We start from the raw sequence: 21,503 nt of genomic DNA on the forward strand, positions 1-21,503 counted from the left end.
CCCAGCTGTGTGTCCATGAAGAGTGACCGGTCTATGGGCCACCCTGTTACCTTCAAACATGGACATCAGTCTGCTGATCAGAGGTCAGACTGTAAAATGTTTGTGTCTGTTATTATCCAACTCTCATAAGAAGACATATCATTGATGTAAAAATTAATTCTTGACCTTAGTGACTAATACTGTTTTTACACACAAGGTTCTCATAACTACAAACACACGCACTCCTCCTACAGACGCTTTCCTAAAAAACACAAACTTTATCTGTATAAAAGTTTTTAAAACAGAGGTACAAAGTCTTTACAGAGACAAATGATGAAAGGTAAGACAGAACAGCTGAGTGTTTTATGTGGATCCACTGTGATAGAACACAACACCTTTAACACTGATGTCATTATTTATTCTAAGACTTCATCTTTTCTTCACAGAGTTCATCAGCAGAGCTCAGAGGTTCTCAGTGGTCAGTCTGTCCAGCAGCGTCAAACACACCTGGACTCCATATTTACGGTGTGTAAATGTAAAGCACAGCTACTACTGCTAACTACAACAGCCACAGACTAAATACTAAACTACCATTCTGGTCCTAACAGTCTCCATGCTGCACTCTGTAGACCAGCAGGTTTTCAGTCTGTCACAGATGATCTGATGTTGACTTCTACCAGTTAAATTTACATTTTATTCTGTTCCAGCTGCTGGAGGAGAACATCATCAAATTTGTGAAGAACGAGATGAAGAAGATGCAGGAGGTTCTGAGCTCAGATTACCCAGAATGCTTAGAGAGTCAGAGTGAGGATGAGGAGGTGTTGGACGGTGAGGATGAAGAGCAGAGGAGGAGCAGCAAAGAGGCATTTCTGAAGATCATACTGCACTTCCTGAGGAGAATGAAGCAGGAGGAACTGGCTGACTGTCTGCAGAGCAGTAAGAGGATTTTAACAGATTTAACATGATGGAGAGGAAATGGAGGCAACATGGGAGAGCTTTATATTTCAATCTCTGCTGTTAATATGATGCACACATCTTCATCAGATCTATGAATTCTTCTGAGCTGAAAACAGTCAGAAACTGTTTGTCCTCAACTGATGAGCTGAATAGATTTCATAGAGGAGGAAAATATAAATATCTGCAGTTTAATATTTACTTTCTATCAATTTACTGTAGAATCATCTGATTGATTTCATTTGTTTGTTCATTCAGGAACTCTTGCTCCAGAGTGTCGATATAAACTCAAGTCTAACCTGAAGAAGAAGTTCCAGTGTGTGTTTGAGGGGATTGCTAAAGCAGGAAACCCAACCCTTCTGAATCAGATCTACACAGAGCTCTACATCACAGAGGGAGGGACTGCAGAGGTCAATGATGAACATGAGGTCAGACAGATTGAAACAGCATCCAGGAAACCAGACAGACCAGAAACAACAATCAGACAAGAAGACATCTTTAAAGCCTCACCTGGAAGAGATGAACCAATCAGAACAGTGATGACAAAGGGAGTGGCTGGCATTGGGAAAACAGTCTTAATACAGAAGTTCACTCTGGACTGGGCTGCAGACAAAGCCAACCAGGACATACACTTCACATTTCCATTCACTTTCAGAGAGCTGAATGTGCTGAAAGAGAAAAAGTACAGCTTGGTGGAACTTGTTCATCACTTCTTTACTGAAACCAAAGAAGCAGGAATCTGCAGGTTTGAAGAGTTCCAGGTTGTGTTCATCTTTGACGGTCTGGATGAGTGTCGACTTCCTCTGGACTTCCACAACAATGAGATCCTGACTGATGTTAAAGAGTCCACCTCAGTGGATGTGCTGCTGACAAACCTCATCAGGGGGACACTGCTTCCCTCTGCTCGCCTCTGGATAACCACACGACCTGCAGCAGCCAATCAGATTCCTCCTGAGTGTGTCGGCATGGTGACAGAGGTCAGAGGGTTCACTGACCCACAGAAGGAGGAGTACTTCAGGAAGAGATTCAGAGATGAGGAGCACGCCAGCACAATCATCTCCCACATCAAGACATCACGAAGCCTCCACATCATGTGTCACATCCCAGTCTTCTGCTGGATCACTGCTACAGTTCTGGAGCATTTGTTGAAAATCAGAGAGGGAGGAGAGCTGCCCAAGACCCTGACTGAAATGTACATCCACTTCTTGGTGGTTCAGTTGAAACTGAAGAACATCAAATATGATGGAGGAGCTGAGACAGATCCACACTGGAGTCCAGAGAGCAGGAAGATGATTGAGTCTCTGGGAAAACTGGCTTTTGAGCAGCTGCAGAAACGCAACCTGATCTTCTATGAATCAGACCTGACAGGGTGTGGCATCAATATCAGAGCAGCGTCAGTGTACTCAGGAGTGTTCACACAGATCTTTAAAGAGGAGAGTGGGCTGTACCAGGACAAGGTGTTCTGCTTCGTCCATCTGAGCGTCCAGGAGTTTCTGGCTGCTCTTCATGTCCATCTGACATTCATCAACTCTGGAGTCAACCTGCTGGCAGAAAAAAAAACAACATCCCAGAAATCTGAAACTAAACAAGAATCTGCGGAGAAACATCTCTACCAGAGTGCTGTGAATGAGGCCTTAAAGAGTCCAAACGGACACTTGGACTTGTTCCTCCGCTTCCTCCTGGGTCTTTCACTGCAGACCAATCAGACTCTCCTACAAGGTCTGCTGACACAGACAGGAAGTAGCTCACAGACCAATCAGAAAACAGTCAAGTACATCAAGAAGAAGATCAGTAAGAATCTGTCTTCAGAGAGAAGCATCAATCTGTTCCACTGTCTGAATGAACTGAATGATCATTCTCTCATTGAGGAGATCCAACAGTACCTGAGATCAGGAAGTCTCTCCACAGATAAACTGTCTCCTGCTCAGTGGTCAGCTCTGGTCTTCATCTTACTGTCATCAGAGAAAGATCTGGATGTGTTTGACCTAAAGAAATACTCTGCTTCAGAGGAGGCTCTTCTGAGGCTGCTGCCAGTGGTCAAAGCTTCAAATAAAGCTCTGTAAGTGGATGGATGACTAGAAAAGTACTTATACGCTATTTGATTATAAACAAGACTAGTTCTAGTATATGGATGGACTGTGTATGGTCAATGTGTGAAACTGTGGCCAATTTTTTTACAGGCATAGTCAGTGGTAGTGTCTATAATGTGAATTCCTGGATATTAAATGTCCATCTGCAATTTTCTGTAGTGGTCCCAGTAATATTTGTTGTTAAAGTGTACTGAAGTAGCATCACATGACATGGTTAAGCTACATTTGAGTAAAAAAAAGGTATAAATGCAGTTGTGAGAACAACACTTTCCACTCATATCTTGGGATTTTTCATTTGAAAGATAACTTATTTTAACATCAATTGTAACTATTCTAATTATTTTTATTTTCTCTTTCATCTGTTTCAATCTTCGGATGTCTGTAAACATATGGTCTTATTCATATGTTAATGTAGGATTAGCATGCTAAGCTGTGACGTCTATCAGAGCACAAAAACACTGTAAACACACCTGTCACCTACCCAGCACAGTGCTGTCAAACTATAAACACCACTGCAACAACTTATTTTTATAGGCTACACACACACAGCACGACACAGCTATGCTAACAATGCTAGGCATGCTAATTAGCTGCTAGCTGCAGTGCAGGCTGGTAAAATGGATCTACTGCATTTGTTTGTATCCATGGGTTTGTGCTCCTGTCAGTGTCAGAGCCTCCATGTGAGGTGCTTGGTAAATGTGTGTTTTTAAAACTTATTTTAGGGCTGCGCTGAGAGTGACATTTGACTGCTACTTCATCACTCAGTCAGTGAGTCAGTGATGGACATTCTGGGTTATAGGGCTGGTCCATGGCAGGTCCAGCCAAAAATATCAACAAACCTTTAATATTTTATGGAAGGGAAATAACATTTCTTTTTTATGTTAATCACTAATTCTTCTTCAGGCTGAGTGGCTGTAACCTCTCAGAGAGAAGCTGTGCAGCTCTGTCCTCAGTTCTCAGCTCCCAGTCCTCTAGTCTGAGAGAGCTGGTTCTGAGTAACAACAACTTGCAAAATTCAGGAGTCAAGCTGTTGTCTGCTGGACTGGAGAGTCCACACTGTACACTGGAAACTCTCAGGTCAGGATACAGCACCTATAATTTTGTTATCTTGAACAATGAGAATAAAGCTGACTCGGAGAGAGATTTTAACAGTTGATTATTGGCATGCTGCTTGATGTTCAGATAAATGTCAATTATTCTGCACAACATCTGTAGGACTCTGGTACTTATGATTAAAAAACATTGTGTTATCAATCTTTTTATATTTCAAGTCTGTCAGGATGTCTGGTCACAGAGGAAGGCTGTGCTTCTCTGGCCTCAGCTCTGAACTCCAACCCCTCCCATCTGAGAGAGCTTGATCTGAGCTACAATCATCCAGGAAAGTCAGGAGAGAAACTTCTGTCTGCTAAACTGAAGGATCCACACTGGAGACTGGACACTCTCAGGTATGGACAGATAGGTGGACACTCTCAGGTCAAGAACTTTTATGCTGAACATAAAAGTTCATTCTTGATCATGGATGTAATAGTGTGAAGGTCATGTAATGTGAGTGAAACCTCTGGAAAAAGCTACTAAGTCGACATAAAGTTATTCTTTTGTTAAACTTTCATGTTCTCATGGTGTTGTAGGAGCGTTAATACTTTATTAGTGAATTACCTCGTCATTAGGGCACCACCTCCTTTTTGGTTAGGATTTATTAGTGCCAGGAGGAAGCACTAACCTTGTTCAGTTTAATCAGTGAATCAGTCTTACAGTCGTACGATCTTGTCCCAAACAGTGACCTCTGTTTACTGCAGCTCAAAGAAACAACCAAACACTTTTAGGATAAATGAAGACATTTATTAATAGCTAAACGTCTTGAGGATACATGATAAAGCATAGATAATATAACATATACAGATAATATACAGAACATAATAAATAAAAAGAAAGTAAAATAAATAAGCCTAAGAATGATAAAAAATTAATAAAGAAAATTATTCAGTTAGAGTGGCTTGAAGTGCGTGACTCGAGGCTTAACGTGTTGTACCGGGGAATGCTGAGGGGAAAAGCTAATTCAACTTCTCTAAATAAATTCTTTCATTTTAACGTTATTCGACATCAACCCTTGATCACAAAGCCATGTTATGCCTTACTGTTGAGGTGTGTCGTTGTGGTAGAGGCGTCATCTTGGCAGGTCCAGCGTTGTTGGTGCAGCATCAGGTTCAGTTTCAAGCCTTCTTCTTCTTCTTCTTCTTCTTCTTCTTCTTCTTCTTCTTTGGGAGCTTACGTTCAGGCTTTATTTGGCTTGTAGTAACTTGAGTTAAGTGTCAAATAAAGTCAAGTCTGACTACGCTCAAGTCTTCAGCGGCATCTACTTCAAAATAAAATACTGTACGTGTTTACTTCAAATTAAATTACTATACGTGGAAATACGAGACTTAATGTTACTAATAAAACAAAACAAATTAACTTGTTGCGATAAAAGATTAAATTCGGATACATTTGATTGAAAAACAAATAAAAGAGATGTCTTCAGAATTTTCTTGAGTTCTTGGAGGCCAGCTCAAAGAGGAATCTCTTTGAGGCTGTTTTTATAAGTTAGAATAAGATGGGAGGAGTTTTAGTGATGTTCTAAAGGGGTTTGCGCCGAATTATTGATGAATATTCAATTTCTTTGTACTAGGGGCTTTAGGTGTGGCTGGTGGTCTGCAGCCTGCGTCTCCTGAAGTAAAGGAGTTTGGGAAAATCTAATTCTGAGTTTTTACATGCAAAAACTCACACTTCAAGTCACTGTTGCCTATTATTTCACATTAAGCTGTAAACACGTTACTGTCATAATGTCCAAGCATTCATGATATTTCTGATTAATAACGGTCCTGTCAGCTTGTATCATATTTATAAAACCATTAAAGAAACAGCTGAGCAGTTTACGCAATTCATGATAAGTCAGTTCTTCTAATAACAAACATTAACCTTCATATTAACACTTTATGATGTCTAAGCATACAACCCTCATTAGTTCAACTTTCTCAAACTATCTACACATCTTAAACCATCTACTGAAATAAAGTTTAATACTAAAGTGAAAGGAAATAAAGTTCTGCAACACTTATGTGATTAGATTACTTTCAGAAACATATTTAAATATAAATTGACATAACTCTTACTTCATAATATAAAAGCATTCAATGTGACTATTGTTTAACAATAAAAGAGAACTTTAAACTCAAATCCTTCAAATATTATCTTTACATTCCTATTATTTTAGAAACTTCAATCTTTGAGCCAAACTACTCGTCTAATTTAACTACTAAAATATGATTGTCTATGAGGTTAATAGATCACAAGTTAAACACTACAAATACATGGTTATTAAACATTCATTAACTCTTCACATAAGGAAATTTAACTCGTCAATAGAGGGCAGTGTTGTTACCTGTAGTCTTACCTGAAGTCTTGTATCTCTTTAGTAGATAGTCATACATATATGAAAGTTATACCATTCTTCTTGTATTTACACGACAAATAACATGATATAAGTTGCATAATGATTAGACATTTAATTTACATGAATTTCAGGTTTGCCTCAGATTTGCAAAGGGGGCTTCACAAAGTCCTCAGGGATGTGGATTAGTTTATGGCTTTGTTGATAAGAGCCTGTCTTCCATCTATAAGGTGGGAGTTGTTTTCCTCCGGTCCAAGTGGCCTTTAGGATCATTTCATGCTTTTAGTTCGTGTCGTAATTCAACATGTCGAAATGGTTTCAAGGAGGTCTTCCTGAGTCTGTTGAGCTTCACTGATCGAACCCCCACTTGGAGGGTTACAAAGGTCAGTTCTGCAGGCCGAGGGTCCGCTCTTACAAACTTAGGAATCCAGAGAGTCTGTCTCTTATCAGTGATGTTTTCTCCCAGAAGCCAAAGGAAGCCAGGCTTCCCCTGCTTTTTTAGACTGCAGTTGTCATTTCAATGAAAACACTTCGTTTAACAGTTTTGGTTATTCTGTGTTGTTGTTGTCATCTCTTCCCCATTTCTAATTGAGTATTTTACAATGAGTGAAACAGCGCCCCTCTAAATGTTATGTGGTGAATGTGTGGTGAAACATTATATTGCACTTCTACTGTAGACTAATGTCATGTCCGTGGGGAGGCCAGACTGAAATTGGCATCCCTTGGTGAAAAAAAATTGAAGCATTAACCAATCAGATGAGGCTACCCTCATGCCACTGCCAATCTGTGATTAGTCAGGACTATACCAAGGGAAACCAGCCAACCTTTGGCCTCTCACCAATCAAATCATAGGATGTTATCAAGGTCATTGAAGGGGGGATAACCGTTAGCCATTTGATATCACCGTTAGCAACATTAGCAAGTGTAGTTATGGAGGGTGGAGATTTGGAGTTTTAATAAAAAACAATTTTACTAAACTACCACTACAGCAGCAACTCAAAATTATGTCTGACGGCAGGCCAACACCCAAACTAGAGCTGCGTATGGAGAGGAAAAAAGGCGGGATTCAGACATTCAATGAGGAAAATTATGTTCGCAAGGAGTGGCTAGCTGGTAGCACTAAACTTCAGCGGTTATTTTGCTGGCCGTGTCTTTTCGACAAGGATTCGTGCTCACTGAATAATCCATGGGCCTCTACAGGATTCATGGACCTTGCCAACCTGTCACGGGCAATTGAGAGGCACGGCAAATCAAAGAGTCACATAGATTGTGCTGTGAAATTGAAGCTTTTTGGGCGTCAGGATTGACGAGGCTCTGGACTCGGTGAGAACCATCAGCACAAAGAAGCACAATGAACAGGTGAAGAAGAACCGGGATATTCTGATGAGACTCATTGTTGCAGCCTTGTACCTTGCGCGCCAAGAACAAGCATTCAGGACAATGAGGCCGCTGGCAGCTCAAACGGGGGCAATTTTGGGGAGCTGGTACATACATTTGCAGAGTTTGACACTACACTTTCAGAGCACTTGGGATCGCCTTCCTCTTCAAATAGGGTGAGTGAAATGCACACCCCCTTCTCCCTCTATGGCTTTACTGTTGACTGAACTGCCCATGTAGCTATGTGTGCAGTTTTTGATGTGGTCATATTGCTTAATGTGCCATGCTTGCCTGGGTTTAGCTGAATGTGTTAGTCAGTCCGTGGAAACAGACTGAAGTTTTATTGTTGTTGTTTACGCATATAAAATCAGCACCACGGACAGCACTCATAGGGCCAGGTTACCTGAATAGATGCTATTTGTTTTGATTGTTTATGGCCTCTGCAGGTCTGTTACTGGGTTGTTATGTGTTTTAGGTCATGTTGTATAATGAACATTTGGTCTAGTTTTAAAGGATAAGGAAGTATGGAGAGTATTTGTGTATTTCAAGCACATACAACGGGGCTTATAAGTCATGTGTTTGATACATGTAGACTACTGATACTTTATGATGTAGCTGGAAAATAAAACTTTAAACGTCTCCTGATTTAATTTGTGAATGAATGCTTCTTTTATCCATTATCGGATCTGTACTGTGCATTAAGCGGCTGGTTATGCATTTGGGTGGGGGGGGGGGTGCATAAATTAATAAGAACATGCATAAATTGACAAGATGTTAAGGACTGTGTGTTTGAGAGAGAGAGAGAGAGAGAGAGAGAGAGTGTGTGTGTGTGAGAGAGAGAGAGAGAGAGAGAGAGAGTGTTTGTGTGTGTGTGTGTGTGTTTGTGTGAGAGAGAGAGAGAGTGTGTGTGTGTGAGAGAGAGAGAGAGAGAGTGTGTGTGTGTGTGAGAGAGAGAGAGAGAGAGTGTGTGTGTGTGTGTGTGTGAGAGAGAGAGAGAGAGAGAGTGTGTGTGTGTGTGTGTGTGAGAGAGAGTGAGTGTGTGTGTGAGAGAGAGAGAGTGTGTGAGTGTGTGTGTGTGTGTGTGTGTTGGTGATACAATTTGATACAGTTTTGTGTAAAATGACAGCGGCGTGCTAATAGCTCATCTGGTTACATTACACTGGCTGTTAAAGCAGCAACGTAGTCTTTCCTGTCTCTCTTGTCTCACTTGGCTTCCTCAAAAGTTTTCCCCGCGCCACTGTCTCTTATTTTCCTTAAGAATCAAAGATTGGTTACCAGAATTAAAGAACAAGCGGTTGTCCTCCTACAGTGTCCCTGAACTCATCAGAGGAGAGTCCATCTATTATTTTATTAAACATGTATTTATTGTTCATTCTAAAGAAGTTCACTTGTATCATTTAGAACTTTCTAACTTGTTGTTGTTGTTTCTTATTGTGTCTTTCAACTATTATTATTATTATAATTATTATATATTCAAACCAAATAAATGAACAGCCTTAAAGGTTCATTTATTCTCTGACTCTGAAATCTTGATATTGAATTATTGAAGTCAAGTCAGTTTTATTTATTCAGCCCCAAATCACAGATTTCCTGTTTGACTCCCTCAGAGCCTCAAGTTGGATTAAATGACACATTACAAGTTGAATTTTGTAGTTTGACTGATCTGTTAAGAGGTTACTGTAGTTATGCAGTGATGTTTAAAAGAACTTTATTACTTGTCATTGATGTTTTATTTAGATATTATTATTATTATTATTATTATTATTATTATTATTATTATTATTATTATTATTATTATTATTATTATTATTATATTTTGTATAATTGCATTAAAATGTTTTGCTGTCTTATAGCTGCATTTATTCTCTGATAACTGAATTTTCACCTTGAAGTAAAGTCTCCTTTAATATTGAAGTCATGACAGGCTCTATCCTCAGCACAACATGCAGAGGTCAATATTTAATATTCTGATTCATCATGTCTGAGGACATATTTGTACATCACATCTTCTTCTTCACGTCTTTTCCTCTCAGACTTCAGTGAAAGAATCCAGCAGACAGTTGAGACAGATGAGTTGCAGCCTGTTTCTGTGTCACTCTGACAAACTGAGGAACACTGCTTCATGTTGAACAGCAGTTAGGACTCATGTTGGATAGAAAATCATTCTGACTGTGTTTCTTCCTCCAGGTTGGACCATGGTGGAGAGCAGTGGTTAAAACCTGGTCTGAAGAAGTGTAAGTGTGGATTTAATTTGATTCATGACAACTAAACAGCACACAGTCAGTTTCTCTTTAAATACAAAGTTGGTCTTTGTGGTTTTTATTCATTAAAACATTACTGACAAAATGTGTCATTAAACTTGAGAATAAATCCATCAGGTGTGTCAGATGATAAACTGCTGCTGAGTTGTTTCTTCTTCTCTTCATCAGATTTCTGTGAACTCACACTGGACACAAACACAGTAAACAGAAACCTCAAACTGTCTGACAACAACAGGAAGGTGACATATGTGAGAGAGAATCAGTCATATCCTGATCATCCAGACAGATTTGACTTCTGGCCTCAGCTGCTGTGTAGAAATGGTCTGACTGGTCGCTGTTACTGGGAGGTCGAGTGGAGAAGAGGAGTTCATATATCAGTGACTTACAGAGGAATCAGAGGGAAAGGAGACAGTGATGACTGTTTGTTTGGAAATAATGATCAGTCCTGGAGTCTGAAATGCACTGATGTTAATGGTTACTCTGTCTATCACAATAAGACAAAAACATCCATCCCCTCCTCCTCCTCCTCCTCCTCCTCCTCCTCCTCCTCCTCCTCCTCTTCCTCCTCCTCCTCCTCCTCTGTCTCTAACAGAGTAGCAGTGTATGTGGACTGTCCTGCTGGCACTCTGTCCTTCTACAGAGTCTCCTCTGACACACTGATCCACCTCCACACCTTCAACATCACATTCACTCAGCCTCTGTATGCTGGGTTCTGGTTGTGGTCTCCTGGTTCTTCAGTGTCTCTGTGTCCTCTGTCTGAGGAAGAGTCTCCTCCTGTGTAGACAAACAGTCACACTGCTGACTGAAGACAACTGCTGAAATCACTGTTCACTCTGTTCACCAGTGAACAACAGAAACTGGAAGTGACAGCAGCTTCCTGTGTTTAAATGTTGATGGTGGACGAGGTTTCACTCTGGTTTCATTTGGATCACTGACTGTGCTTTAATGTCAGAATATTGTTTCTATTAGAAGTAGTGAAATGATCTCCTCTGGGCTGAATTGATGTGTAAAAACTGTGTTGACTCTGATTGACTTCAGTAAAGTTTTCTTGGAGCAGCATCTAGTAGCTGTTAGTGGCTGTTAGTTATTCCATTTTATCAGGATCTTAAAGTGAAGTTTTTCCTGAAAATGTCCAGCAGACATCCCAGTCTGTTTGACATCAGCTCAGTTTGTGTTAAATCATGAACATCAACGTATGTTTCTATCTGATGTAATGTGTCTGACATGTATGTATATAATAACGTGTATGGGTTGCTTTCCTTTAGTTTTTCTTGCCTCTGCAGGTGATGTAAATATTGTCTTGTAAGCTCATGTTTGCTGGGCAGCTTTGGCTGTTTTACACTTGAATAAAAATATTCATTCACTACTTATTCAGAGAACATCACTTGTTTTTTACATGGATGTGTAATGTTATACTACTTCTACTTCTACTACACTACTTGTGTTTTTCTCTCATTAGAACATTTATGACAGAATGAATTCAGCAAACATGATCTATACAGATGTTACATATATTTCTCACATTGTGATGTTTTACAGTCCTTTATTTGACATTGTTGTTTTTAGTCATAATTAATGTTTAAGATAAAATGAACAAAGAGAAAAATAAAAAGAGTCTGTCAGACGTCCAATACGTTTTCTCAGGAAACAGGACTGAGTTCACCTGTACTGAAACATCTGGCCCAAGTTTCCTGTATGTTGGTTAGTTTGTGGTGATTTGATGAAACACAGCTGTGTTTGGGAAGTCGCACCATGTGAGCAAAATATAACCTATAAAAATAATCAGAGCTCTTGATGCTTTATATCCTTTTTAAATGTGGCCGAATCATTAAACATTTAAGGATCAAAGAAATACAATTATTAATTAGCAAATTTAACTATTTTTTTCTACTTTGAGTTTTACAATTTATAATTTAAAAGCAAAGTAATTAACTCATTATACTGCAATTACAATTAATCATGTTCAAAGTCTTTAATTTAGTTTCTAATAATTAAAGTTCCACTTTCCTCTATTTTAGAAACCAGTGATGGAGACATATCCACGGCCACCAGGGCCCCAATTCATCAATATTCATATTTATTTAAACATGTTTCATTTTCAATAGAATTATAACAGGAAGTTTAGATTTTACAGTTAAAATATTCAAATATGTCACTAACATCATGCAAGTGATAATAATAACTTTATTTACAACATGTTTATTTATAATAAGTACAATATAAAATATTAATATAGAAACACCATAGAATATTATATTATAGAGTAATATTGTAGAATGATTACAGATATGTTATATAAATACAATGGAAAAGGAAAGTAGGCTGCTGTAAAGTCCAATAAAACAATAAAAACCTAAATCCTTTTTATTCATTGTTAATTGTACTTTGGTCATAAGAACTCAGCTGCCCATCATAAATTAAAGTTTATTAATCCAACATGTTATATCCTGTATATTCATATCATTAATAATAATTATAATAATCTTTGTATCTGTTTTCTAAACAAAGTTCATGTGCTTTAATAAAGTTAATAATATTAGTGCAGCAGCTGTTCAGGCTGATTGATGCTTCAACACATAGAAACATGAATCCAGTTGATTGAGGTGTGAATGAGTTTAAACAGCAACAACATGAAAGAAACTAACAGTCTATTAAACACAGATGTTCACAACTGTAACAGTGAATCTTTTCTCATTTCAAGTAGAATGAAGCTGCATTTAAAATAAAATACATAACTTATATGTAATATATATGTATATAATGTATATAAAATACATAAAATGTGCATCCTAAAATAAAGTGTATTGATCATATCAGGCTCTGAGATGGTTTATTTTCTGTGGCTTCAGTTGGGATCATTTGATATATTTTCTCCAAAGATTCGTTTTTATATGAGACAAACTGGTTTTGAGCTGCTGTGGGAAGCAGCCTGAGAGTCTGACTGTTGTTGATTAAAAGCTGTTCTCACTGTCTAGTTTTCATGTTTTACACTGCAGACCACTGATTGGTCATTTATCTCATTCACAAGCTTCCTGTTCCAGAGAAATCTTTCCCTCGTTCTCTCTCCTCACTGTCTCTCTCTCAACTTACCTGACTCACCTACTATAAACTGTAATATTCTCTCCTCTAATATCTCTGATGGTCACATGACTCCTCTCATATTAATCATGCAGCTCTTTGCTTTATTTAACTTCATGTCAAAGTGTTTCCTCTTTATTTGTGTCACAGTGCAGCTGCTCTGATGGATTCATGTTTTCTAATAGTTTCACTTCCTCTAATAGAACTACTGACACTGATAAACGTGTCTGCTGCTTTCTGATTCTTCTTTTCACTCTTTGGGAACATTTCTGTGAATGAAACGGAGCAGAACACGTCTTATATGGACATTTAGGATGAAATCTCAGGAAGGTTCAGCTGCTCATTGAACAGGTGACGTTCATGAAACCAGAGATTCACAAAGAGTTTAACAGAGTTTGTTGGAACAAACCTCACAGAGAAAAACGTCAGAGAGGTTGAGGAGAAGAAAATGTTCTTACATGAGATCTGATGAAGAGTTTCAGGACTCTTCCTCCATATTATCATCAACTGTGTTCCTACAATCATCAATTGCACAATTATTCAGTCTAAATAAGTATAAACTCAGACCTGCTGTCTGTCAAACATCTCAGCTACAGTTTGGTTTCATTGACAGAGGTTCAGTCCTGTAGACGCTCTGCCGTCTCATATTTTATCTGTAAAAGGTTTGTTTCTCCATATTATCTCATATTATCCTTTATAAACTGCCCTCTAGTAATTATAATCTCATCATTTTAACTTTAATGACTTTGTGTTCTTGTATATGTAGATGTCTGCTACTGTGCACAATCTTATCTTTAGTTTTCTCTCTTTCATCCTTTGAATGTTCTTTCTCCTTTTCTAACGGAGTAACGTCTGCCTCAGAGACCCTGTTTCAGCCCCGATGATGGTTTCTCCTCTTCATCACATTATGCTCTTGTTTCTGTCTTTATCACTTTGTATCTTTTGCATTTGTGTAAACAAATAAAAATCTGAATCAAATCTAAAGTGTGAATCTGAAAAGTGTCTACAGATCAGTGCAGAACAGTAAAAGTGTGACAGAAATAAAACTCTTGATTTCAGTCAGTTTCCTCTGTAAACATCAGGAGGTGAAACACCTGAAGTCATGATCCACCTCACCTGGATTAATGAGTGTGTGTGTGTCTACAACATGTTCTTTCAGTCATGTGACCTGAACGTCATCTGGACGAACATCTGATCGTTTATCTCAATATGCTAATGAGGTGGGCGGGGCTGTTGTTAATGATCATGTCTCAGGTGATTATATGTGTATTAATACTAATGACGACCGTTCATTTGACTGAAATCTGCACATGTACGAACAAATCTTCATCAGTGACTCTTTAAAGTGAACTGACAGTGAATCATCGTCATCATCACCGACTGAATCAGTAGATATTGATCTGTGTTCGTTTCCTCGTTAAAGGTCAAGGTCACTTTTAGCGTCTTCCTCAGCAGAAACTCTCAGAAACATCATGATGTGATAAATAAGTCAGCTGAGCTTAGTTTTGTTCTGTTCTGAACTGAACCAGAGCTGCAAATAAGCATCATTTTATCAATTAATAGATCAATAATTCTCTTTTCAAAATGTCAGAAAATAGTGAAAATGTCCAAAACCCCAAAATGTTCAGATTACTGTCATGTATGATGAAGAAAAGCAGTAAATCATCACGTGAGAAGCTGAAACCAGCAGATTGTTGCTTTAAAAAATGACATAAAGTTAATTTTGTGTCGATGGACAAATTGATTAATGATTGCAGCTCTAAACTGAAGGTGACAGTTTGAAGTGAAGACAGAATCAGCTGGACGTCGGGACATTTGAACGGTGATGCGTTCACTTAGCTCAGGAAAAAACAGTGACAAACAACATTCAGTGATCATCAATCTTTGAAGTGAACAAAGTGATTCCTGATTTCCACTTTTATTTTCAAGCTTTGATTCTTCTGCAGATTATTGAAGAGTTTCAATTTACATCTGAGAAGCTGAAACCAGACAAGATTTAACATTTCTGCTTGATCAATAACAGTTTTCTGTCAGACTAATAACATGGACGGCAGGTTTCAGGTCATGTGAGCAGCTCTTCTTCATCATCTTCATAATAATCTGAGCTGCAGATGTTGAACGTGTCTCTGATCAATAAAAACAGAAATATAAACGTCACTCAGCTGCTCTGTTTCAGTTTGTCTGCACGTCTCTGATCTGGTGAAATTTTTTTTTTCAGGATTTTTAAAGTGTTTGTTATTGTCGTACTCATTTCAGCCACAAGAGGGCACAAGTTCACCACTACCATGTTCTACTAGGACTGAAAGCGCTCATGTTTTCTTCCAGGTGAGTTTTAACTTCTCCACAAGCTCTAAACACAAGATACATATATGTACGTTATGTAACATTACTGTCATGTCTTTCTTTTGGACAGAAAAAACACACAATAAGTTTTAAGGGTTTTAAACAACAATGACGAAATCTGATCTTTTTTTCACCTGTTCTTGAGTCATAAACACAGGAGAGAAAAGAATTCAGATCAGACTTACTTCAATACAGACCAGAGCAATGGGAGCATTGTGGGTAATGTAGTGACTCTGTTGTTGACAGGGTGGAGGTGAGAGTGACCTCTGACCTCTGAGGGCTGCAGGTCTGATTCTACTGACTTTATTCAGCAACTAGTCCAAACTGAAACACGTCAGTTTATTTTATTATCAAATCAACTGAAGTTATTAAAATTAAAACATTAAATTATAATTCTCTGTTAGATAATATAAACTAGAGTTTCACATCTTTTAAAATAAGATAAAAACTGTTTTCTTCTCTAAGCCTCAAGTCTCTGAGTTTGTGTTTCCATGGCAACAGCTGACAGCAGGTCAGAGCGGGTGTTGCTAGGAAACGAGTTGTCAGACTGTTTATCCTACAAATGTTGACAACAGACAAAACATTCATCACTTAGAGGACTGATTCAGAAAATGTCAGAAAATGGTGAAAATGTGGATCAGTGTTTCCCAAGACGATGTCCTCAAATGTCCACAACACAAATGTACTCAGTTTATTGTCATAGAAACTAAAGAAACCAGAAAATATTCACATTTAAGAAGCTGAATCAGAGAATTCTGACTTTTTTACACACATATTCTTTCTGTAGCTACAGTAACACAAAATTCACAGTTTAATCTTTACTGAAAATGTTGAGGTAACATGTTGAACAAAAGTGACACAAACATCATTTTACTTAAAAGTATTAGTTTTTGCCTTTGTTTAATTGATGGCATTAATACATTTCAAAATAATCTCAAAATTGTTTGATTATGTGTCATTTTTATATCAATATTTAACAGCACTTTTTACGTGTAGAGTGCTCATTTTACCCCTACCTTGGGGCAAGTTGTGCCATAGGACTAACTTTTATTGATGGGTCATTGTTCTAAAACCATAATAATTAGATAACTTGTTTTAATTTCCATGGGTACCCAACAACCTGAGGTATATATAGTAACTATTATTTGAAACAAATACACTTTTATTTTGCAGTAAAATCATCAAATGTAAAAAGTGTCTCATGTTACCCCGTTCTCCCCTATATATATTTAATTTCTATATATTACAGTGTGTTGCTGTTTGTGTGTCTTTCTGTTGTTGTTATTGATGTTAAAGGGTTTGTGTGTGCAGGCGAGTCACTCACTCACCCGCTAGGCACACATATTAGGCAACACCCTATTCCTTAAAAGGAGCTACGCTACCAAGAGTTTCCTAGGCAACGACACAGAGATTAACTCACGTTTCAGAACAGCGCTACACAGAGGCTCCCAAACGCAATACATCAGCTGTTGTAGTGGTTTTAAATTGTTAACTGGGTCATCAGGAAAAAGTGAGGAGGATGGAATCATGTTTCTGTGAAAGTGCAGGTGTTGCAACACCCATAACGCCCACGGCTGCAACGCGCCTAATGCAGTTTCTTCAACATGTGTACACAGTGGAAATCTTAAAGTAATTACTGACTTTGGCTTCATCTGGTGGTAGAATAAAGAATGACAGTGTGATAGACAGCAGTGTGGCTCTGTGATGTGCAGCTTGTTGTAATGAATGAGCTTGTTGTTGTGTTTGTGTGAAGGTGTTTCTCTGCTATGGATCAGTGTGAGGACAGAGAGGAGGGAGTCCCTCCCTCTAAAAGCTCTCTGTGTGGGGAACATGACAGCCAGACCAAAGCTCAGAGGTGAGATGAGGATCTCTAACTGTCCATCACTGTTCTCAACGCACATCACTCCACCATCATTATTCACACTCAAAGCTCTGTGTGTGTTGTGTTGAAGCCCAGAGCAGCAACACAAACCAGACTGCTGGACCTGGACCTGGACCCATCTGTGTGTCCATGAAGAGTGATAAACAAAAGACAGTTCATGTTTATTATACTTGTATTATTAGAAGCAATATTTGTAGTAAGGACTCAGAAAAAGGCCGGTCCCTCTTGGTCTGGAACCAGGACTGAGGAATAGAGTGAAGGCTTGTTAGATTATTAGATGGTCAGTCGGCTCCATCTACTGGACAGATAGTAGAACTACATCAACTGATGTTTGGTTTCTCTGACACTGACTGGTTCGACTGGTTTCCACGTCACTCTGATGTTGTTTAGACTTGGACTCTGAAGTTATGAGGAAGTGACAGCGTCTTCAGATCAAACCCACACAGACACCAGGACTGACGAGGCAGAACGAGCAGCTTCTTCTCTCCTGATGTTTCCTCGACACATGAAGGTGGAAAGTGTCTGTAAGTTGACCTGAAGTGAGTTCAGCAGGTGAGAATCCTACCAGAGAAATCTGTAAATGTCTGATCAACACCATCACTTTGATCACTTTGAATCACTGTTTCAATAATACGTATTTGATGTTTGCAGGTATAAATATTCTTGTTTTCTATGTAAGTTAAAGTACACTAATACTAGAATAATTTAAATGTATCACTGTTAGTGATTAGCAGGTAAAATCAACTGCAGTTGTATTTTAATCTCCATCATCAGTGAAAAATGCAGGAAGTGTCAGAACTGGTCGGACAGCTTTGATCAACTTGACTGAGGTTCATTTTTAACTGTTAATCCTCCAAATGTTCAAACAGTCATCTTACAACACTGAGACTGACTCTGTTTAACTGAGGCTCATTTTAAACAGTTCATGTCTCAACTGTCCCAAAGGCTGCAGAATCCTTTCTAGATGGACCAGAACCAGCCCAGACTGGAAGAACTTAGAGGCTGTTTAGGGCCCGTCAGCCATCAGGGCCCCAAACTAACAGAACATGTGAACTATCTTTGGATTTCTCTGTTCAACTTTTGTCATAATTTAAAATATTTAAAGATAAATGTAAAGATTTAAAACACAGGCCTTTATTATCTCTTGTCACTAACTAACATATTCAAATCTTTAAATTGTATTTTGTGGTTCAGGATATAACGAAGCACAAATATGGAGAAAATTTCGACATTATAACAATTTTGAGGATTTTATTACATTTTGAGGCAAATCATTATGTTCTTGTGACTGTGACAAAATAAATGTTTTGTTTCTTTAATAAATGTTAGGATTATATCTAATAACATATTTTTCATTTTTCATTTAAAAAAAATTAGTTTTATAAATTTGGGGCTGCCGGTCTGTTAATTATTCTTAATTGAATAGATTATGTTGTCTACCTATTTTACATAAGAATATGGAGAAGAATAATATCCAGCTCAGACTTCTAGTTTAATGAAAATATTAATGAATATTAATGAATTTTAACATGTAATATGTTCATCAATAGATCAGATTCATGTGTTTGGTCATTACAGTCATTCTCAAACAGAAAACTTTCCCCAAATATAAAGTACAGAACACAACTGACACTGGGTGTTAAAGGGTTAAAGTACAATGATACCGATTTTTACATGTTATCTTAATGAATATTTACCTTTCAAAATATAATTAAAAGTCAATCATGTTGTTTAAATAAATGCTTTGTAGTCAGTTAATTAATTGATCATAAACAGTGCTCACTGCTGCAAATACATCAGCAACAGTATTGCTGGGCAGCAGTTTCATGACAAAGTGGAGATAATTTATTTTGGTAAAGGAAGGGTTAAAGCTTTCAGTTGTTTAAATATTCCACATGTTTTGCTCCTTTTTGTCCACATCAGACAGACAACAATGACATTAGTTTGTGGACAGATGAACATCAGTTTCCAGGTAAATCAGAATACTGCGGCACTGTGAGATTGTTTAATGTCCTCACAGAGAGTCTTGGCAGGTTCCTCCTGTGTGTTTGGAGCTGAACTCTGCTGCAAGGTTCACTGGTTTAATATCATCTTTATGGTTTTGGACTTTGACTGTGAAGTTATGAGAGAGTGACAGCGTCCTCAGATTGATGATGAAGGACTGATGAAGGTGAATCAGCTGCAGCTTCTCTCTGTGTTTCCTCTACAGGTGAAGGTAGAACGACTCTGTGACCAGATGTGGATCTGAATTCACCTGGTGAGTATTTTCTTCTTTCTGCCACACAGCTGAATAAAAATATATCATGTCATCAGTTTTTAAACAGAAGTGAACTATAACTTGCTGCATATGAGTCTCTAGTGGACAAAAATACAACTGTATAAAAAGGAACATAGTTAATGCAGTTTCTTCAACATGTATCCACAGTGGAAATCTTAAAGTAATGACTGACTTTGGCTCCATCTGGTGGTAGAATAAAGAATGACAGTGTGATAGACAGCAGTGTGGCTCTGTGATGTGCAGCTTGTTGTAATGAATGAGCTTGTTGTTGTGTTTGTGTGAAGGTGTTTCTCTGCTATGGATCAGTGTGAGGACAGAGAGGAGGGAGTCCCTCCCTCTAAAAGCTCTCTGTGTGGGGAACATGACAGCCAGACCAAAGCTCAGAGGTGAGATGAGGATCTCTAACTGTCCATCACTGTTCTCCACTCACATCACTCCACCATCATTATTCACACTCAAAGCTCTGTGTGTGTTGTGTTGAAGCCCAGAGCAGCAGCACAGACCAGACTCTGCTGGATCTGGACCTGAACCCAGCTGTGTGTCCATGAAGAGTGACTGGTCTATGGATCGACCTTTTGACTTCAAACATGGACACCCCTCAGCTGATCGATGGTAAGAATAGAGCAGTCATTGATTTTCACTTCCTAACGCAGCTGTTATCAGCATTAAAATGTAAAATTCTTTTCAGCGTTATTTTATCTACAGGTCTTTTTTTTTAGATTTTTAAGGAGCCATATTATACCCTTTTCCACAAGTTAACACAAATAATAATAAAATGTATGCTTTATGCTTTGGTCAAAATACCACAAGGATCTTGTAATAAACTAGAGTTATCCTCAATGCACAAACTACAGAGGCCCCCAGGGGTCAGTTGGTAGAAAAAGAATATTGATGTGGAAATCTGCACTAACAGACTGAACCGAGGGAACAGACTGGCAAACTGTTCCTGTTTGATGTTAAACCTGTTCTGACCGTCCTGCTCTCTGTGATCACCTCAACTGTGTTTAAATGAAGCTGAACTCACGATAAAGTTGTTCTCATCTGCATATGTGCAATATATTTACATGTTTCTGTGAAATTCTACTGCAGCTTGATTATACTATCCCAGCAAAACTTAATCAAGAAGTAATGAATCAAAAATAGTTCCACAATGAAAGTTGTGCTGCTATCCGTGATGTTACCTGGATGTTCCAGCAACGTCAAAATCAATCAATCAATCTTTATTTATATAGCGCCATATCACAACAGAAGTCATCTCAAGGCACTTTTCACATAGAGCAGGTCAAGACCGTACTCTTTAATTTACAGAGACCCAACAATTCCCCCATGAGCAAGCACTTGGCGACAGCGGTAAGGAAAAACTCCCCTTTAACGGGTAGAAACCTCAAGCAGACCCCGGCTCTTGGTGGGCGGCCATCTGCTTTGACCGGTTGGGTTGAGAGAGAGAAAGAGAGAGGGGAAGGGGGAGGGGGGACAGCAGAAAAACAATGACAACAACAAACAACAACAAGCACAAGCATCAACCGACAGGGAAGGATGCCATCAGGACTGTGAAGGACCGCGAAGGTTCGGCCCGGGAGTCAGGTTTTCCTGTGAGATGAGAAAGCACAAAAAAACTCCGGGGAAGAAGCAAAGTTAGTGACATGCATTGCTGTTACATGAATGCATACAGATGGAGAGGAGGAGGAGGAGAGAGGAGCTCAGTGCATCATGGGAAGTCCCCCAGTAGTCTAGGCCTATAGCAGCATAACTAAGGGCTGATCCAAGGCGAGCCTGGTCGGCCCTAACTATAAGCTTTATCAAAAAGGAAAGTTTTAAGCCTACTCTTAAACAT

General features: G+C 38.6%; 1 protein-coding gene across 1 annotated transcript in view; it reads left to right on the forward strand.

The window, feature by feature from the left end:
• The window catches only part of LOC122965688, a gene marked incomplete at its 5' end in the record, with an annotated part of 164,309 nt that continues 142,806 nt past the window's right edge, over positions 1 to 21,503 (forward strand). Inside the window, 8 exon segments of the mRNA XM_044329865.1 lie at positions 1 to 83; positions 426 to 504; positions 687 to 915; positions 1,192 to 2,992; positions 3,927 to 4,100; positions 4,295 to 4,468; positions 10,015 to 10,061; positions 10,257 to 10,867. Coding sequence (XP_044185800.1) covers positions 1 to 83; positions 426 to 504; positions 687 to 915; positions 1,192 to 2,992; positions 3,927 to 4,100; positions 4,295 to 4,468; positions 10,015 to 10,061; positions 10,257 to 10,867 — 3,198 coding nt within the window.

Source organism: Thunnus albacares, chromosome 16 (genome assembly GCF_914725855.1).
Source record: "Thunnus albacares chromosome 16, fThuAlb1.1, whole genome shotgun sequence".
Taxonomy (NCBI): domain Eukaryota; kingdom Metazoa; phylum Chordata; class Actinopteri; order Scombriformes; family Scombridae; genus Thunnus; species Thunnus albacares.